This window comes from Hyaena hyaena, unplaced genomic scaffold, assembly GCF_003009895.1.
Source record: "Hyaena hyaena isolate Hyena2069 unplaced genomic scaffold, ASM300989v1 scaffold_229, whole genome shotgun sequence".
Taxonomy (NCBI): Eukaryota; Metazoa; Chordata; class Mammalia; order Carnivora; family Hyaenidae; genus Hyaena; species Hyaena hyaena.
In genome coordinates, this window is record NW_024080861.1 from 146,914 (window position 1) to 167,383 (window position 20,470).

General features: G+C 37.3%; 1 protein-coding gene across 1 annotated transcript in view; it reads left to right on the plus strand.

The window, feature by feature from the left end:
• Positions 1-20,470, plus strand: part of PEX7 (peroxisomal biogenesis factor 7) — an 84,940-nt gene that overhangs the window by 19,605 nt on the left and 44,865 nt on the right. Inside the window, exons 4-8 of the mRNA XM_039243562.1 lie at positions 2,498-2,575; positions 3,376-3,484; positions 14,709-14,815; positions 16,259-16,372; positions 18,371-18,426. Of these exons, the coding sequence (XP_039099493.1) occupies positions 2,498-2,575; positions 3,376-3,484; positions 14,709-14,815; positions 16,259-16,372; positions 18,371-18,426 (464 nt within the window). The remainder of the gene's footprint in view (positions 1-2,497; positions 2,576-3,375; positions 3,485-14,708; positions 14,816-16,258; positions 16,373-18,370; positions 18,427-20,470) is intronic.

Genomic DNA, 20,470 nt, shown 5'->3' on the forward strand with positions numbered 1-20,470 from the left:
TTCTGTCATCCCACTTTCAACCTCACTCTGTCCCTAGTTTTGTCCTAGAGTCCTACTTTGTTGTGTGACTGATAGGACAGCTGGCAGCAACACTGCCATCAGCGTGGTTGTTTTACTTCCCATCTTCTGTTCTCACGAGGGCTGGGGTCCCCCATGGGGGCTTTTGCATTTTTAAAAGTTGAGAAGTCATAAGATTTCAAATCCTATGTCATATTGGACATGTGTAGAGGCAGTGGAGTCTGAGATGTTAATCTTAGTTTTTAGTTATCTTTGTTCAGTTATCCTCTGAAATGAAAACAGCAGCTCTTCATTACTGCTTAGCAGTGATGCAGATAGTGAAGGTAAATTAAGTTGGATAAATTAACTCCCATTTGTTGAGTGCTTATTATATTGCAATAAGCATAGGCATACAAGATAGTTTTGCTCACATGATGGCTCTTGCAGAATCTATTAGGTATTTAACACAAATTATGGTAAAATATGGTAAATGTTGAGTTATAAGTAGGTACAAGATGCTGTTGAAGTGCATGGAGGGAAGCGTTTAACTCATCGAGGGTTTTATCAAGGTGAGGCTTCTTCCATAAAGGCTATGAGGGAGCCAAGTCTTGACAGATGAGTGGGAGTTCACTAAGTGGACAGTGGACAAAGACTTTAAGTTCTTGGATAATTCATGGAAACAAAGTGGAATCAATCTGGGCTCCCATGAAGGGTGATACTAGTAAGGGCAGGCTTTTGTTTCCCTAATATTGCAGCCCATGGTCATTCCAAGTTAACAGTGCCCTCAAGTAGCTTGATGTAGAGACAGCCTAGCATAGTGATTAAGGGAGAGCTCTGCAGCTAGGCTGCTGAGGTTCTGAGTTCAGCTCTGCAGCTTACTAGGTATAGGAATTTGAAGAGTCTGTTTATACTTTCTGGGTCTTGGTACAGTATCTACTACATAGAAGTGAAGATTACATGAGATGAAATATGTAAAATGCTTATGACAACATCTGGCACATAACAGTATGCTGTTGTGGTTATTTTTGACTGTTCACATTAGCCTAGAGTGGGAGTTGGCAAACTACTCATGGGACAGGACCCAACATAGCCTGCTGTCTGATTTGTAAATAAAGTTTTATTGGAACACAGCTATGCCCACTCATCAAGTATCAGCTATGGCTACTTTTGTGCCCTCCTGGGCTGAAAGACAGACCAAATGGCCCATAAAGCCCAATATATATGTATTACTCTACAGAAGAAATGTGCCATGCCCTGGCCAAGAGGATAAAAGCAAACTCTTTAGCTCGCAATGACTGCTTCCAAGCCTGTCTTTTTCCATCCATAAATAACAGATGGCCACAGCAGCTCTTTGGTTTTTGCTGCCCCTTCTTTATGAGCAGCTCTCTGTTGCTGGATTGTGGTTTCTTCAGTGTTCCAACTGATTTTCTCTCTTCTTCATGAATATGGACAGCAGCAAGGCGGGACTAAGATGGGGTGGGTGAAGCACTCATGTTAGGTACATGATTAAGGAGGACCCCAAAAACTCAGTAGTCAAATAATATCTTAATGCAATATTTTTAAAAATCAAAAGTAATGCAGAAAAATTTGTGATGAGAAAAATATTGAAGTTTTAAACAAAGACATGATCAGTATTTACCAATTTTGTTTTCTTAAACTAAGGTGCCAACATGGCTAGGCATAGTACAAAACAGCAGACAATGGGTAACCCATACTTAAGCCGCAGCAAACTGCAGACAGACACTCTTGCTTCCTACATAAATATGGTAACTAGAATTTTTAAGATTCAGAAGGATCTGCTGACTGATCACTTTTAGTGATATGTACTCAGGTGTATGTCAGGACTACTTTAATAAAGAATATTTATGCACAAGTGTTGTTGAACTTAGCTTACAGTAGTGATCTGTATATAATCTGTCATATAAAATGGCAGAATGAAAAATATTTCCCTAAATTTTCAAATGGTTCATTTGAAATGGTTCGCTGAGAGCAGTAAGGCATAGATTAGAATAGCAGCACTGGATAACTACAGCTGTTTACCAAGAGATCTGAAAGGATTACCTGGTTCCTACAAGCTTTTTCTAAGAAAGGCCAGATAGCGATATTAATTGAATTTTAATGCTCTCTGATGAACACTGACCTGGCAAGCTTTTGTAGATGACTAGCTTTCTAATCTGCTTTGACATTTCTACAGGGTGCTGCAAACAGTGATTTGTTGGTAGGTTAAAAATACGTATGATTTGTTTTAGTGAAGGAGGTTTGGAAATCATCTGTAGAATTCTATTAAAATAGAACGGAATCTTATCATAAGGAATATGTCTGGAGGAATAGAATGACCTTTCCATTTCTCAGACGCCATGGTTGAGATTTGTAGGACTTTCTTTGATGTTTCAATGAAGTGAATTAGTTCTAACTGGCTATCACTGTTCTAAAGTGATAAAATGTAATATGTAACTTGATGTCCTTTTGCTTTCTAAATGACACTTTAAAATGTTTTTAGGTCTATAGTGTTGATTGGAGCCAAACCAGAGGTGAACAGCTTGTGGTGTCTGGCTCATGGGATCAAACTGTCAAACTGGTATGTCAGAATTACTGTGTTTAAAACCAAATAGTCTCTTCCCCAAAGTTTCCATTGAATGTATTTCTTTTCTTGAACATACTTCTGTATCTTTTCAATTACACAGCTAATTTCTTTTCAGAAAACTATAGTAAAGCATTTATTAGAATTTAAACATTTTTAATTTTTTGTCTGCAAACTAACAACAGTTAATTCAGCACTAATTATTTTAGCCCCTTAAATACCATTTTGCTTTATATAAAAATAGACCTTACAAAATCTTTGAGGGATGCCTGGGTGTCTCAGTCAGTTAAGTGTCTGATCTCACGGTTCATGAGTTCAAGCCCTGCATTGAGCTCTGCATTGACAGTGCAGAGCCTGCTTGAGATTCTCTCTCTCTCCCCACCTCGTCCTTTCCCTGTGTACTCTTTCTCTCTCAAAAGAAATAAACTTAAAAAAATATTTGAAATATGTATGTATATTATATGGACACATATAAATACATATATAGAGGAATGCCTGGGTGGCTCAGTCGGTTAAACATCTGACTTTGGCTCAGGTCATGATCTTGCAGTCTGTGGGTTCGAGCCCTGCATGGGGTTCTGTGCTGACAGCTGGGAGCCTGGAGCCTGCTTCAGATTCTGTGTTTCCTTCTCTCTCTGCCCCTCCCCCACTTGCACTCTGTCTCAAAAAATAAATAAACATTAATTAAAAATTTTAAAAAGATATATATAGTGTACTGTATATATTATATGCATGTATATATATTAACATAAACTTGAATTTATGTCTAAGTAATTGATCTATTAATTTATTTGTAGTGGGATCCAACTGTTGGAAAGTCTCTGTGCACCTTTAGAGGCCATGAAAGTGTCATTTACAGCACAATCTGGTCTCCCCACATCCCTGGTTGCTTTGCTTCAGCCTCAGGTAAGTAATTCGGTATTTACCAAAAGCCTTGTAGTGAATGGTGGCCTTGCTCTCCCCAGCAGGTGGCACTGTGTACTTGAGATTTGCAGGGAAATTACATTACTATTCTTTGTGCTCTTTAGATTGTTTCATTCTTTATCAGCCTCGAGACAAGAATTAGCCAGACCTGGATTACTTTTCAACTCATAGTGAACAACTGTGGTTTGTCTTAGGCATATCATAACTGGTTATAAGTCTTCCAAAATTGGGAAACATTCTAGTCCTTTTTATTAGGCACTGAGCTCCTTTGATTGGATGGCATTATCCTTGGCTCGTTTATCAGAATAAAGGTTGCTAAGTCTGAGTAACAGTTACAAGAGTGTCTAGTATGTGATAATTAATGACAAATATTTGTGGTGATCGACAAAGTAAGACCATGATTCTATATTTTTCACTTCTTCTCTGACTTTCAAAAAATAAATGTATAAAGGAAAATAAAAATGGTATCCTAGATAATCCCTATTCTGACCATATACATAATATACATAGTAAGGAAATTCAAACAACACAGAAACATGCCAAATAAAAAATAAGCTCTCATCCCTCCCCCTCCATAGAACCACTGTTAATGTTTTCTTGCCTTCCTTTCTTGTATTTCTCCATAAAAATTCTTATTCTTATTTCAGAATATACGGTGCATAAGTGAAAAATATTTATGGGGAATATTCCTGAGGAAAAAGTCAGATGTCTTTTTCTCAGTGGCGTTAGGCTTTATATGCCTATAGTGATAAAACTTTTGTTGTTGAAACTATGCAGGAAAATAGTTTTATGTATTTTTTGAAGTTTATTTTGAGAGAGAGAAAGAGAGTGAGTGCGCATGAGCAGGGGAGGGGCAGAGAGAATCCCAAGCAAGCTCCATGCTGTGAGCACAGAGCCCGATGTGGAACTTGAACCCATGACCTGTGAGATCCTGACCTGAGCTGAAACCAAGAGTCAGATGCTTAACCGACTGAGCCACCCAGTCCTCCCAGGAAAATAATTTTATAACTGTGGAATTGTGAGTCAGAAAATCTTCTTCCCTGGGACACCTGGGTGGCTCAGTTGAGTGAACATCTCTTGATTTCAGCTCAGGTCATGATGCCAGGGTTGTGGGATCGATTCCTGTGTCGGGCTCTGCATGGAACCTGCTTGAGATCCTCTCTCTCTCTTTCTCACCCTCTGCTTCTCTCCCCTGCTCACTCGCCCTCTGGAAAAAAAAAAAAAAAAAAGAAGAAGAAAAGGAAAGAAAATCTCCTGTCCCAAATTCATTTTCCCCATTTAAAACATTGTTATTACAAAACAGTTTTTGATTGTGGAGATTTCTTAGTAGGCTTAGTCCAGTATTATAGTTGAATTGAGTGAATCATAACACCATTCAGAAGGAGGTCTTAGACTCTAGCTTTAAATAAACTTGATGGAAAAGAACATCTTCCAATTATATTTTATGAATTATACGTACACATATATACTTAAACTTAAGAAACTAAAACACATTTAAGATAGAAAAAGAGGTATACCATGTTTTTTTCATCTGATCTACTACCAGTAAACATTTGGCTAAAGAGTTTTCTGAATACTATTTCCTTCCTAAAATCCCTGATACTTTGATATATACATTGCTTCATTTTTCTTTTAGATAATTTGTGTAGTGTGTTGAGTGCCATTAAAGCTGTAAAAAGTGTAGAAATGAAACAAAGGTGAACAATTAATTGACATAGGCAATGCAGGGTTGCACTGCCAGGCTGCCTCCTTGCGTCACTTTGACCTTGGCTCAGAGAACAAGTAGCGGGAAGGAGAAACCAGTGTTTGCTCCGAGCATTCCAATGTGAGGAATGATTAATTTAGACCATTTGGGGAACATATACATAAGTATAATCTATATGACACTAATTACTTTCAACAGTGTTTTAGAGCAGCAGCCCCTTAAAGATTAACTGAAACAATAACAATAATGTTCTCAGTCTAGGTGATAGCGAACATCTGATAATGTTAAGGTAATAGCTACTTTAACCTTGAAACGATAAATAAATGTACCTTAATTTTTTGAATGTTTTCCAATTTGATGAGTGAAAAATGATACCTAATTTTTGTTTTTATTTGCATATTTGATTATTAGAGATAGTGAATATTCTTTATATGTCAGTTCACCACCAGAATTTTTCTTTTGTGAACTGCCTGTTCATGTGTTTAGCCCTTTTTTCTACTGAGAGATGTTGTCGCTTTTCTGTGTTGATGCATGAGCTCTTTTTTATATTTAGGAATTAGTCTTCTGTATCTTACCTATACTTTTCCCAATTTTGTGTCTGTCTTTTAAACCATTTTATTTTATTTGGATGTTTTGTTGTTGTTGTTTTTAATAATTAGAGAGAGAGCAGGTGAGAGGCAGAGGGAGAGGGACAATCTCAAGCAAGCTCTATGCTCAGTGCAGAGCCTGACATGAGGCTCAATCCCACAACCCTGGGATCATGACCTGAGCCATCCAGGCATCCCTATTTTATTCGTTTGGGTTTTTTTGTTTTTTGTTTCTTTTAAAAAAACGTATAAACCATATATGCTTTTAAATTTCTTGGTAGTCAAAGCTATCACTTTTTTTGCCTGATAATCTTCTGGCTTTCATTTAGGATGAATAAGGAGTTGGCTCAGTGAAAAGTGGGAGGCCTTGGATGGCAAAGAGAGAGCATTCCAGGCAGAGACAATAAGATGTCCAAAAGTAAGAACTTGGTGCATTTGAGATATTGAAAGAAGACCAGGAAGACCATTGCCTAAGAGGAAAGGGTAGTAAAGATGAGGTCAGGCAGCAGATAGGTGCCCAGATCACACCTTATGGACTGGATTTAAGATTTTGGATTTTATCCTATGGACATGGGTAAGGTACTAAAGAGATTTAAGCAAGGGAATGATTTGATTAGGCTTTCATTTTTAAACACTCATTCTGGTCATGTGTAGAGAATAGTTGGGAGATGAGCAGGGATGAATGCAAGAAGATTAAGAGAGAGATAAAGGCAAGGATAATGATGGCGGCAGAAGGGCTGGAAGAAATTAGGCTGACTTGAGTGGTATTTAGAGATGATTGTATAAGATGTAGAAGAGGGAAAGAGAGAAGGCTGAGTAAAGAATAACTCCTAGATTCCTGCAAACCATAAATTGGTGGGTGGTTAATGTCATAACTGAGGTAAGAAATAGTTTGAAAGAGAAGATCTTGAATTTGTTTTAGAGCACATTGAGCTGATGGGACACATGGGGTTGTCAATGATGGGGGTTGACTTTGGAGCTGAGAAATCTAGCCTTATGAATAAATTGTGTCATTAGCTCATAAAGGTAACCAAAGCCATTGCAGAAAATCAGGACACCCAGGAAAGACTAAATAGAAGAAATCTTAGCCTAGAGCCTAGGCTGTCAAACTACTGTCCTCAGATCAAAATGACCCACTGACCAGTTTTATAAATAAAGTTTTATTGAAACACAGACATGCCCATTCTTTTATAGATTGTCTTTTTTTTTTTAATGTTTATTTATTTTTGAGTGAAAGAGAGAGAGACAAAGTCTGAGCAGGGGAGGGAGAGAGGGAGACACAGAATCTGAAGCAGGCGCTAGGTTGCCAGCTGTCAACAGAAAGCCCCATGTGGGAGTCGAACCCACAAACCATGAGATCATGACCTGAGCCCAAGTGGGACACCCAACCCACTGAGTCACCCAGGAACCCAGACATAGATTGTATGTCTATAGCTGCTTCCATGCTGTAGTGGCAGAGTTGAGTAGGTATGGCAGAGATGGAATGGCCCTTGAAGCCTGAAATATTTACTGCTGGCCTCGTCACAGAAAATGTTTGCTGACATTTTGTATAGCGTGTTGAGAGGAGTTAAATAAATGAAAGCTCTTTTGTGCAGTCTGGTTGTTGAGAGGAAGTGAGAAGAAAATAGCTGGGGGAGGATATAAAGTATGCCTAATATTGTCTCCATTTAATTATCCAGAATCCCCAAATAAGCAATAAGTAGGATAATTACTAGGATAATTTCTTGCTAATAAACTATATCAGTGCCCTGAGTTGTTGAATTATGTTGAGTGGTTTCCATAGAAAATATAATGTCACAGAAATCCTTTTATTTATTTTACTTTTTTTTTTAATTCTAAAAACTTAAAATAACAAATGTCCCTGTATTCTAAACATTGTTAGGCTGAAGACACTCAGACCTGGAAATCTTCAGGTAAATTGTGTACAGACAAATATGTCCATTAGATTAAGCAATTTCTTAGCTCCTAAGATAATAGGAAATAATAATAAATTCTGTGTATAGAGGTTCAGTTAAGTCAAAAAATGTACAATGATTAAAATTAACAGCATTGTCTTCTAGAATGAAAAACAGTATACTTATAAAGTTATTACTGTTATTTTAAAAATTTCTAAGTTGTCTAAGTCAGGGTTTTGTCCATATCTGAAATAAGTCTTTTCCAGGATAACAAATCTTTTGGGATGGGACTAGAAATATATTTTTAATTGGCACATTTCCTTTTCCAAACCTAAATTTCTTCTTTGATTTATTAAATTTTTCTGTGGCACAGCTAACTATAAGGCTGAGTATAAGGCTGAGAGTGTATTAGGTAAGTGATAGCAGTATTGATATTCTTGTTTGAATTAACTAACCAGTTAGCCTGCCTGTATATCTTGGGTTAGTCATCTTCATGCTTTTAATTTAGTGTAAATGCTAATGAGATTCATGCAGATAGTTAATCAAGTTTGAAGATGATACAGCTTTGTCTAGGTCTTTAGTTTAGACATAGACTATGTCTTTAGTCTGTGATACAGCTTTGTTTGAGATGCCAAATTAATGGTTTGTTTCTGTTGATGTAATGGGAATTACATGTTACTTTTAATGTTCATCTCTTTTTTAAAAACTCACAGAATGGATTCAGTGCTGAATTCAGAGAGGAAGTGGTTTCTGTCATTTGAGAATGCCTTAGCTTTTTTCCCCCCTCAGTTTTGTTAGTGATAGTTGAGTCTTCAACAATTTTCTTACTTTGTCTTCTTGCCTACAGGCAGGAGCTTTGCATTAAAAAATCTCCAATGTAAATTTTATGGTTGTGGAACCCAAAGTGGTAAAATATTTGTTTTTACAAATATCACAAATAGCAGAGGCTTATACGATAGGCAGTCAAGATGTGTTTTATGGCTAATCCTGTGACACACATGTGATTAATTATGCCACTCAACTGCTTACAGCAGTTTATATTTTAGAATAATATATGAGAATATAGCATTTAGGTCATTCTAAGAATTTAGTCACCTTCAAAGTTACATGGTATTTGCAAATCTAGAACTAAGTTTGTTATGGTTGGCTAAGTTAACACAGGCCAAAGAGAAGGGAGATTTTAGAGATTTAGATCTGATTTACCTTCCAAAGCAGAGTTCTTTAAAGACATTGCATTTTGTCTAGTTCAGTGTATGAGATAGAAGGGAAGACTATTTGAGCTCTTTACGTAAAAAAAACATTAATAGGAAGTAAATTTTCTTTTGAACCATGAAAACTAAGGTATTGCTATTACAGACTCCATATAATTGCATAAGTCATAGCCATGCCTAAGTGAATGGGTCCAGTCGTTAAAAAATAAAAGAGAAAACAAAAAAGAAAAAAAACCCACCTTTATTCTACTGTTAGAAAAAGGTCCTATTACATCTGATAAGAATTTTGCATGTCACTTCAATTAAATTATTTGGGCCTAGTACGCATCCTTTTTGCTGCTCAGTTCTTTGCAGTGTCCGATTCATGTTTACACTCATTCTCCTTACTCAGCTTCCTCTTACCTGCTGCAATTTGAAATTAGATATAGTAGCCAGCATTTCCTATTCCGTGCTGTGCGCTTACTTAACCCCACTGGTTCTGCTGCCAGTAGCAGGTCTGCAACTGATAAGAGAAGCTGGTAATTCAGGTGGGTCCATGGCACTGTCGCAGGGCCCTGGGAAATGTCTGGCTGACAATGAAAGGCCAGTTGTCGGGAAAATGCAATTAAAATTAAAAAAGCAGTATAGATACAGATATCCCGGTGGCTAAGAGTTGAGTGAGTCATGGTACCATTTGGCCAGAAGCTATCTCTCCTACCTGGAAAACAAAGGAGGATGAAGTGCCCAATGTGTGCAACAGAAGCGGCCGTCAAGTAAGTGGAATTCTTAGCTCCTTCAGAACGGTTCCCTTCTTTTTGTACCCTCTGCGTTAACTGCAAGAAGGGGCGCCCTAGACCATGGCTTGTGTGTGTGTGTGTGTGTGTGTGTGCGTGAATGTGGCTTACATATGATGGTGAGGAACCAAAATATTATCCCAGAGAAACTGGGAGTAGCCACCCCCCCCCAGTCTTTATTGTTGTTTTGTTAAACCTTTTAGTGAAGTGTAATACGCATACGGAGCAGTGCATGATCTTAAGTTTACAATGCAAAGAATTTTCACAGTGAGCACATCTGTGTGCCAGCAGCCAGATCAAGAAACAGAACATTCTGAGAGGCACCCCTACCCCACTCCAGGGTGGCCACTGTCCTGCCTTCTAATAGCATAGATTAATTTTGCCTCTTCTTATACTGTTACCTCAGGTTTCTTTTGTTCAACATTATGTTTTGTGAGACTCATCTATAATGTTGCTAGAGTGAGTTACCTCTTGACGGCCTAGTCCACATTCACGGTGATGTTTTGGTGCTCTAAACCATTCACATACCCATAAAGTGTAATTATTGAGGTGAACACAGCATATTGGACTTGCAACAGTGCTTTAGTTATGGCTATAGCAGACTTTAGAGTTTCAGACCTGATATTAAATATACATTTTTGAAAGCTTGTGTACACCATTTAGGTATTTCCTGTGTTTTGGTGAAAGCCGCATGCTGAACTAAATGTTTTTCTCTGCGGCTAGGCTTTTTACACACTGAAGCTTTAGGGAAATTCCATTTACTCCCTCCATGATGCTAAGGGGTCTCTTTTGCCTATAGGTGATAGAACTTGAACTCTCTTACATCTTTGAAGAATTTATTTATTTATTTATTTATTTATTAATGTTTTTTTTTTTTTAATTTATTTCTGAGAGAGAGAGAGACAGCATGAGCAGGGGAGGGTCAGAGAGAGAGGGAGACACAGAATCTGAAACAGGCTCCAGGCTCTGAGCTAGCTGTCAGCATAGAGCCCGATGTGGGGCTCGAACCCACGAACCGTGAGATCATAACCTGAGCCAAAGTCGGATGCTTAACCCAGGTGCCCTTGAAGAATTTATTGAAAAGCAACCCCAGAAAGGGAAGGGATGCTTGAATAGCTCCAGGACATATTTTCTATCTTTAATCTGGACTTTTCTCTGCTTGTTAACTTCATTCTGCAAGCTGGCTTTCCTCAAACAGTGAGACATGTGGCTGTCAGCAGCTCCTCAATTTTATAACCTGTAAATCCTGAGAGGGACTGACATTTTTACCCAAGTACCTACCTTTCACCTGTCAGCTGTGGTCAGGACAGGGAGTAAGATACTATGACTGGCCTTGCTTGGACCTGTCCCTAGGTGGTCAGCTGTGTTGAGCCATGTCTTTCTGGAGTCACATGGTGAGAAAAGGATGCTTGTCCTATAAGAGGTGTATTGCTGGGAAGTCCAAACACTAGATATCCACACTACCCTGCTTTATACTAAGAAGGCTAAGGAGAGCCTAAAGATCATTTTGCCAAAGCTGTTTAGAGTTTTGAAACAAATTCTATCTGGTGGATAGAGGTTGACTATGACTAGGGCTCCTGAAAGTATTTGAAGCTCTAGTCTATACTAATTCTGAAGAGTTTCCATTTGGTACTTTCAAACTCACCATTCCTTCCCATCCCTGTCATATTTAGCTAGATCCAAGAATGTAAGTTCCTTTCTTTTATCAGAGTGGTTTTCAATCTTTTTTTAAAGTAAGGAGATGGGAAGAGGGATAGGAGATGGGCAAAATGGGTGAAGGGGAGTAGTGGGACATGCATTCTTCCTGTTACGGAATGAATGAGTCATGGGAATAAAAGGAATATAGTCCATGGTGTTACGGTAGTATTGTGTGGTGACAGGATGGTAGCTAAACTGTGGTGAGCACAGCATGACATACAGAGATGTCGAATCACTATGTTGTACACCCAAAACTAACATGACAACTATATTCAAATTTGAAGAGTAAGAAGATGGTATGTTAATTTTTATTTATTAAAAAACATTTTTTTTTGAGAGAGAGTATGCATGAACACATGCAGGGCTGCAGGGAGAGGCAGGAGGAGAGTGAGAAAGAGAGAATCCCAAGCAGGCTCAACACCCGGCGCAGACCCAAATGCGGGGCTCAATCTCACAGCCATGAGATCATGTCCTGAGCCTAAATCAAGGGTCGGACACCCAACCAACTGAGCCACCTCGGTGCCCCTGAAGATGGTATTTTTAAATAAAAAATTGCAAATCCCCCACATAAAGCAATCATACCTGTATTTGGATCCATAAAAATGTAGTGAAAGTATTACAGAAACACAGACTAGAGGGATGCCAAATTCATGATTGGGGTGAGCTTCGGGCAAGGAGGATAGGGAATGGGATTGAAGTACAATAGAGGTTTCAACCTTTATTTGTTTTATTACTTTTATTTCTAAATAACTGTGGGGCAAATATGATAGAACATTGTGTGTGTGTGAGAGAGAGAGAGAGAGAGATTAAATGTTTTTTCTCCAATTTATTGGGAAAACATAGAAATTAAAAGAGTCCTCAGGACTCAGCCAACACTGACCGTATGGCAGCCCCCCTCCAGCAGCATTAGGAAGCAGCGTAGGGGAGGTGTGGCACCCACAGGCTGGGGAGCCCGCCTACCTAAGCTCTTGGTCCAGATCCTGATTCCATCGCTTGCCATCTTTTTTTTTTTTTTTTAATTTTTTTAATGTTTTATTTATTTCTAGGAGAGAGAGAGAGAGAGAGAGACAGCGTGAGCAGGGGAGGGTCAGAGAGAGAGAGGGAGTCACAGACTGAAACAGGCTCCAGGCTCTGAGCTGGCAGTCAGCACAGAGCCCGACGCAGGGCTCGAACCCACAAACCGCAAGATCATGACCTAAGCAAAAGTAAGAAGCTTAACCGACTAAGCCACCCAGGCTCCCTGATCGCTTGCTATCTCGAGGGCATTATTTCATCTCCATGAGCTTCAGTTTTCCCATTTGCAAATTACTACAAAAATTACTTTTTATACTATCAAGATTTCTACCTCACTTGTTATATTTTTAAAAAGTTAAGGCATAGAAAACGTTTAGACCATCTGGTATATAATAAACACTCAACAAATATTCGTTTTTATTCATGTTATTATTAATAGGGATGGGAATGACTTCTAATCATGGATATGTTTTCTGATTTTTAAAAACATTATCTCGTTTAAAGTTGATAAGATAAATATTTTATCACAGGTAAGGAAAATGAGAATCAGGGAAGTTAAGTGACTTGATTAAACATCAGCAGGGAGGGGCGCCAGGGTGGTTCAGTTGGTTAAGAGTCCGGTGACTTCAGCTAAGGTCATGATCTGATTCATGAGTTTGGCCCACAGTGGGCTCTGTGCTGACAGCTCAGAGCTTAGAGCCTGCTTCTGATTCTGTGTCTCCCTCTCTCTCTGCACCTCCCCTGCTCACGCTCTGTCTCTCTCAAAAATAAATGAACATTAAAGCATTTTTTAAATGTTTATTTCTGAGAGAGAGCGAGCGAGCACGAGCATGAGCAGGGGAGGGTCAGAGAAAGAGGGAGACACAGAATCCAAAGCAGCCTCCAGGCTCTGAGCTAGCTGTCAGCACAGAGCCCGACGCGGGGCTTGAACCCATGAACCATGAGATCATGACTTGAGCCGAAGTCGGATGCTTAATCGACTGAGCCACCCAGGCGCCCTTAGGCATTTTTTTAAACATCAGCAGGGAGCAAATGACTGAGCTGGATTAGAACTAAGCCCTGGAACTCCAGAGCCCCCATTGTTAACCTCTACTTTTCATTACCACCAACAATGTAATTCTTATATTTCTTAAACAACTTCCAAAGAAATCAGAAAAAAAAAAAACCCACATTGTCTAAACTGCTAAATTTAAATAAATGACATATGATTTAGAATTGGGAATGTAGGAAAACATATGTAAGTAAGTAAAAGATAATTTAAAATTTTAGCGTCATTGTATACCATATATTATTAAAATATCTACTGTGTCCTAGAGATCATGCTAAGTGCTTTACAGACACTTTATTACACTAAATTCTTGTACAGCCCTGCATGTAGGCATCCTTTTTCTTTTTTAGAAATGAAGAATCAGTCTCAGAGATATTATATAGCTTGTGAAGGGTCATGCAACTTCTAACGGAATTCAAGACCTTGATTGCCATCTCACCATTGACTGTGTTCTTTCATCAGGCCTTACCAGTTCTGCTGCCTTTCTGTGCAGCAGTTATTGTTTACAATTTACCATCGATGTAGGTATATAGATCCTGAGTTTTGTTCATCTGGTAATTTTTTTGTTCCCTAATAGTTTTTAAAAATTGAAGGCAAACACTATATAAAAGATTTAATCAGGGGTAATTTTGTGAAACTAAGCAATGTAAACCATTTTTGTAAAAATGCAAAATATAATCCTTAATTTCTTTTAGCTTGTTTTTTTTTTTTTTTCCCCAAGGAGAAAAATAGACCTCTGCCTGGCCCATTAAAATGCAGTAAACATAAAAGCTAAGATTAAAAATTCTCTATTTTGTTTTGGTAGACTGCCCACATTTAACAGTAAAACTGTTAGCGTTTTGTTTCCTATAGATTGTGCTGGTATAGGGTGATACAGGGTTATTTACTGGAAGCTGAGGATTTTTAGGGCCTTTTCCTATCCTAAAGAGAAATGCTCTGTGTGTGGCTAGTTACCACTGTGTTTGTGTCAGTGTGGAATTCAGATTTCCTGTTTTGAGTAGATCTAAAAACATTGTCGTGGTGCATTACTTTTGTAGTTCATCACTTTTAGTATTTCCTATGCATTATTATAGTTAAAAATGGTGTGTGTGTGTGTGTGTGTGTGTATGAGAGAGAGAGAGAGTAAGAACGAGAGAGAGAGAGAGAGAGAGAGGAAGACAGCAGTATCCTAACAGTAAAACAGTGTATTTTTCCTCAATTTATCTTCATGAGTACAATGTCACTTGGCATCTAAATGGTGTGATGGAAAGTGATCAAGTCTTTATCTTTCATCAGGTGATCAGACTCTGAGAATCTGGGATGTGAAGTCAACAGGAGTCAGAATTGTAGTTCCGGCACATCAAGCAGAAATTTTGAGTTGTGACTGGTGTAAATACAATGAGGTAGGTACCCTGTCTGGATCTGTCCTGAGCTGCTGAGCTCTTCTTAATGTTGAAATGTTTTAGATTTTATTTTATCTTTGTTTATGTGGACTTTGGTAGTGTTTATGGACCATTAGGTTAAATGCAGTCCCTTTCATTTCTAATTGATGATTGTGAGTGACCTGCAGTAGCATCAGTTGGATTTAAGTGCACATAAAAAAGGCAGAATAAGAAATAGAAATTCTCAAAGTTCAACAGTGCAGCCTTACTTGCTTGTTTGGGAAACCGCTTTACAATTTATGTAATTTCTTTTCTTTATTGCTCTTAACCCCACCAATTTGTATCATCTGCTATTATTTCTTGTTCACTTTGCTGAATAGTCTGCTCAACTGTTTTTAACTTGAAGACTTTTTTTTAACTTTTAGCCTGAAAGTCCATCAGTTTTAAAAACTTTGTTTCATCTTCCCATATAAGCCTAACCAAACTTGATGCTTCAATAACAATGTCCATTTGTACCTTTTTGCAAAGCCTCAGTTAACCACATGAGCATATAAATTCAGAGCAGAAGTGGATTAAACATGTGTTGATATACGGTTTATGTCCTAAAGTGGTCTGTTGACTGTGACAGATGGAGAAAACATATGCCTTGTTTTTTTCTCAGTTTTCAATTAGTTAATGAAAGTTAAGAGAGCATTGTATTGGCAGAGTTCTTTAAAAAGAAATAAAACAGATTAAAAGAAAATAGAGTACATGTTCAATAATACTTGATCTAAATAAAAATTTCAATGCTGATAACTGCAGTTCAAATTTCTGTCATCATAAATGAGTTTTCCATATAGGAAAATGAATTGTGGACTATATGTTATACTTTGGAGAATTCTAAAAAAAAAAAATAATGATACGCAGTTGAGAGTTGTTCAAAAAAATTGTTTTTGCTTTAAATCTTTGAAATTTTTCCTGAAATGAGCTTACACTGCTACCCAGCACGTTTGGACAATGAATTGATGCTTTGGTTGACACGGGAAGAGGCTGGCTGTGGAGCCAGCCTCTTCACCCAGGAACTGTGAGTTCACCGAGGGCTCTGGATGGAAGGATTGGTAAAACCTGACTAGACAGGAGAATCACCACTTTTTACTTATATTCTCAGTTGTGATTAGATCTTATATTAAGACATGGCTTGAGAGTGGGTCACGATGATTGAATTAGATTTAGAAAAACATAATCTCATTTGTACCCTTTGCCCTTCCTCCATATTCCTAAGTTAGTGGATTCTTGCCTTTTAACACCTGGTGAAGCCTCAGAATACACTGAAGAGACAGGTGGGCTCATTTGTCAAGCATGATTTTTAACCCCTTATGTACTTATCAATACTACTAAAGGTAGATTGGAGAATCCACAGTGCTTTCGAGCCTATGCCTTGTTCTGATGTATGCACTGCTCACCTTTCTGTGAATCGTTTTGCAGAATTTGCTGGTCACAGGGGCAGTTGATTGTAGTTTGAGAGGCTGGGACCTGCGGAACGTACGGCAACCAGTGTTCGAACTTCTTGGTCACAACTATGCTATCAGGAGAGTGAAAGTAAGTGTTCATCTTTTCTTTTATGGGTAGACCATAAATAGAAACACAATCAATGAAGTGTATATAAAAGGTGGTTAGAGGTTGGGAATATTGATTCTTTTTTTTTTTTAATGTTTTATTTATTTCTGAGAGAGAGAGAGAGCGAGTGTGAACAGGGAAGGGTCAGAGAGAGAGGGAGACACAGAATCTGAAGCCGGCTCTAGGCTCTAAGCTAGTTGTCAGCACAGAGCCCGACGCGGGGCTCGAACCAACGAACCGTGAGATCATGACCTGAGCCAAAGTCAGATGCTTAACCGACTGAGCCACCCAGGTGCCCCTTGGGAATATTGATCCTTTTTGTGCATAGTTTTGTTAGCCATTTAATGATAAATAATGACAGCTAAATATAGTTAAAATATTTGAGTAATTATTGAATAAAATGGGACAATCTAGCCAATCAGTGCTTAAGTTTAATTCCAAATGTTTTTCTATTTTCTCAGTCCCATTCTACTATTCCTTTTCATGTGTTTTTAACTATGGTAATTTACTTTTTGGTATTTTTGTTGAAGTTTATAGAGAGGTGGCTAATTCCTTTCTCTAACAGGGTAATAAATATGAATGTTCACAAACATTTGGGGTATAGAAAATTTTCCACTCTGCAGACAGCAGAGGATGAGATAAAGATAACTTTTTTCTGCCACTCTGAAGAAATTTGCCTGGTTATAAGGTTGTTTATGTTAGTTTCCCAGCTTTTATTGGTAGGTTTTGCTAAGTCACTGTAGAAAACATTTTATTAAGTGATATCTCCCACTTTCATTCTTTGTTTTATTAATTTAAGGGTAAAGAAGTACTTTATTGATCTTTTAAATAATTGAGTTATTCCTATTTCAAAAATTCTAAATTTCAGTTCAATTAACTTCTTAAATTTTATTGGCTGCAGCCAACATATGAGATACAATGCCATGGTATTGTTTTTAACGGTACGTAGGTTTTGGTAGTTGAGAAGTATTTTCAATATTTATTTCACAATGCCTTTGAGAATGAAACTCAGTAATTTACTGAAAGTATTTTGTATTTTTAAAAATTTTTTAATGTTTTATTTGTTTCTGAGAGAGAGACAGCATGAGCAGGGGAGGGTCAGAGAGAGAGGGAGACACAGAATCTGAAACAGGCTCCAGCCTCTGAGCTAGCTGTCAGCACAGAGCCCGATGTGGGGCTTGAACCCACGAACCGTGGGATCATGACCTGAGCCAAAGTTGGCATTTAACCAGCTGAGCCACCCAGGTGCCCCTGAAAGTATTTTGTAAAGTATAAAGTATATTTGAAAGTAGTTATATATATGTATATATATACACACACACACACATATATATATATAATGGTTATATATATAACCATTAAAATACTGGAAAGAAAAAACTGAAGAAATATAATTACGAAGGAAAGCCTATCCAAGTATGTTGATTATTTGTCTAAAAGATATTTCTCTTTAGTTTTTGTCCTTGATATCCTTTTCATTAGCTGGGATGTCTGAATAACATAAAAATTCTTTTAAAGATATTTTTATTTAACACTTAAGTGATTATTTGATCCTTGTGCCTATAGCAATCATAATATGTATTTGTAACATTGGTAAATTATGTAATTACATATTTGTACTGTCACATACTTAAATCCCTCATATTTGTAGGAGTCATTTTTGGATAGCCATTATAAAATGTATTTAATTTTTCCAGAATAGCCACCATTTGGGAATATTTTATTCTAAATAAGTGCTCAAAAGCTTGAGGAATAACTTTTCTTTGGAGAATATAGAAGTAAATGTTTTTCCTGCAGATGATACTTAGAAGGCTGGAAGATTCTTGTCTTGAATTAAAGCATGGAAGGTTTGGGAAAGCATAATTTTAAGTGACAGTGTTGACTACACTTCAATTTATTGTAATGCTCCTAGGAATAACCTCACGAAACAGCAAGTTATAATGACAGCTAACTTGAGAAAGTTTTGCTTTGTATTTATAGTTTTCGCCGTTTCATGCTTCCGTTCTGGCGTCTTGCTCCTATGATTTTACTGTAAGGTAAGTGGTTTTTATAAGTCACATTGTGAAATACCAAGTAGCATTTGTATCTTTTCAACTTTTTTTTAAATTTGTGTTTTGAATTTACATCCAAGTTAGTTAGCATATAGTGCAGTAATGATTTCAGTAGATTCCTTAATGCCCCTCACCCATTTAGCCCATCCCCCCTCTACCACCCCCTCCAGTAACCCTCTGTTTGTTCTCCATATTTAATATCTTTTCAACTTTTATGAAAGATCATGTGTTTATCATACTAATAAAATGATCTGAGCTAGGCACATTTGAATTTTTGTCACTAGGATTAATATATGTTTTCTGTTTTTATGATGTGGCCACATACATAAATTCGTTCCTATTTAAAGATAGCCTGGCTGTTCCATTTAAAAGCCTTTTGTCCTGATAGTTATTCCTGTAGGGACACCTTTCTATACAGTAGGTTGCATAGCCAATATCTTTTAAATTTAGATTTTAAAAATTGTGAAATTCCATTTCTTCAGGCTTAATTATATGACTCTTAAGACTGAGATTGTTATAGTTGAAAGAATCAGTATGAATGTATGTATGTTTGTGAATGTATGTAGGTGAGTGTGTGTTTGTGTGTGTGTACGTATGCATCTATATGTGAATATATATGTGTGTATGTGTGTCTCTATCCATATGTCCCAGTTCCAATTCTACACTACACAGTGTTTATTCTATTTTTTCTCCTTTTCCAAATTTGCAACTCCCAATTACCATTATCCACAATACATAGACTTATTTGCAAACCCTGGAATGCTCAGAAAGTAGTTTCAGAATTGCAAAGCCATGTCTCTATGAAACAGAATCTTACCAATTAGAGTTCACATTTGTTTAGAGCCTTTTTTTTTTCCTGTTCCAAACACTATGTTTAAAGGGTATTTAGGTTAGTTGTCCCCTCTGTCAGTGTGACTATGTCATTCATTTGAAACACAGTTTGATGCATTTGCTTCTGTTTGTATTTAATTTTAGGGTTTTCCTGCCATCTTTCTGTTGACTTTGTCTGCTTTTCTGAGCAGGCAAAATAGTAACATGTTTCCAAAGTCAAGATGTATATAAAGGTATATTCAGAAAGTTGTCATTTCTCCCTTTCAATTTCCTCTATTCTTTCCAACTCATTCTGTAGGGTCCCTCACCCTATAATTATCAATCTTTATCAGATAAGTAGACACATGTACATTTTCTTATTTCCTCCTTTTTTTATTAAAAGGGGAGTACTCTGTATACTCTCTTTAATTTTGCTTTTTTTCGTATGAAATATATCCTGGAAATCACTCTATGTCAGTTCATAGAGATCCTTCTCATTCTCATAATACTCCATTATGTGGATGCACTATAGTTTATTCAACTACTCTCCTATCTATGGGAACTTAGCTTGTCCTCAGATATTTTGTGAATAAACAGTGAATAAATAGTTATTTTGTGAATAAACAATGGATAATAACCTTGTATGTATGTTCACATTATTACAGAATTAACTTCATAGTATATTCCTAGAAGTGAAATTGCTGGATTAAAAGGTGAACATATATATAGTTTTGTTGGACATCACCAAGTTCGCATTCATAGGGAATTTATAAGCAGCAGTGTTTGAGAATGCATGTTTCTCTCGCCTCTCAAGATCATCGATTCTTTAGGGTTTTCCAGGTACATGATCAAAGCATCTGCAAGGAAAGACAGTTATGTATATTCAGTTCCAATTCTGATGCCTGTGGCTGGTTTATCTAATTGAATTGGCAGACACCTCTATTAAAGTGTTAGTGTTGCGATGCCTAATTCTATATTTGTGAAAATGTCTAACATTTCCCTGTTATAAGTAAGGTGTTGGGTTTAAGTCAACGTACAGTTGACCCTTGAACAACTGGAGTTAGGGTTGCTGACCTATGCATAATTTTTGACATCCCTAAAACTTAATTATGAATAGCCTCATATTGACCAGAATCCTTATAACATAAACAATGAACACATGTTTTGCATGTTATATGTTATATTTTGCATGTTATATGTATTATATTCTGTATTCTTA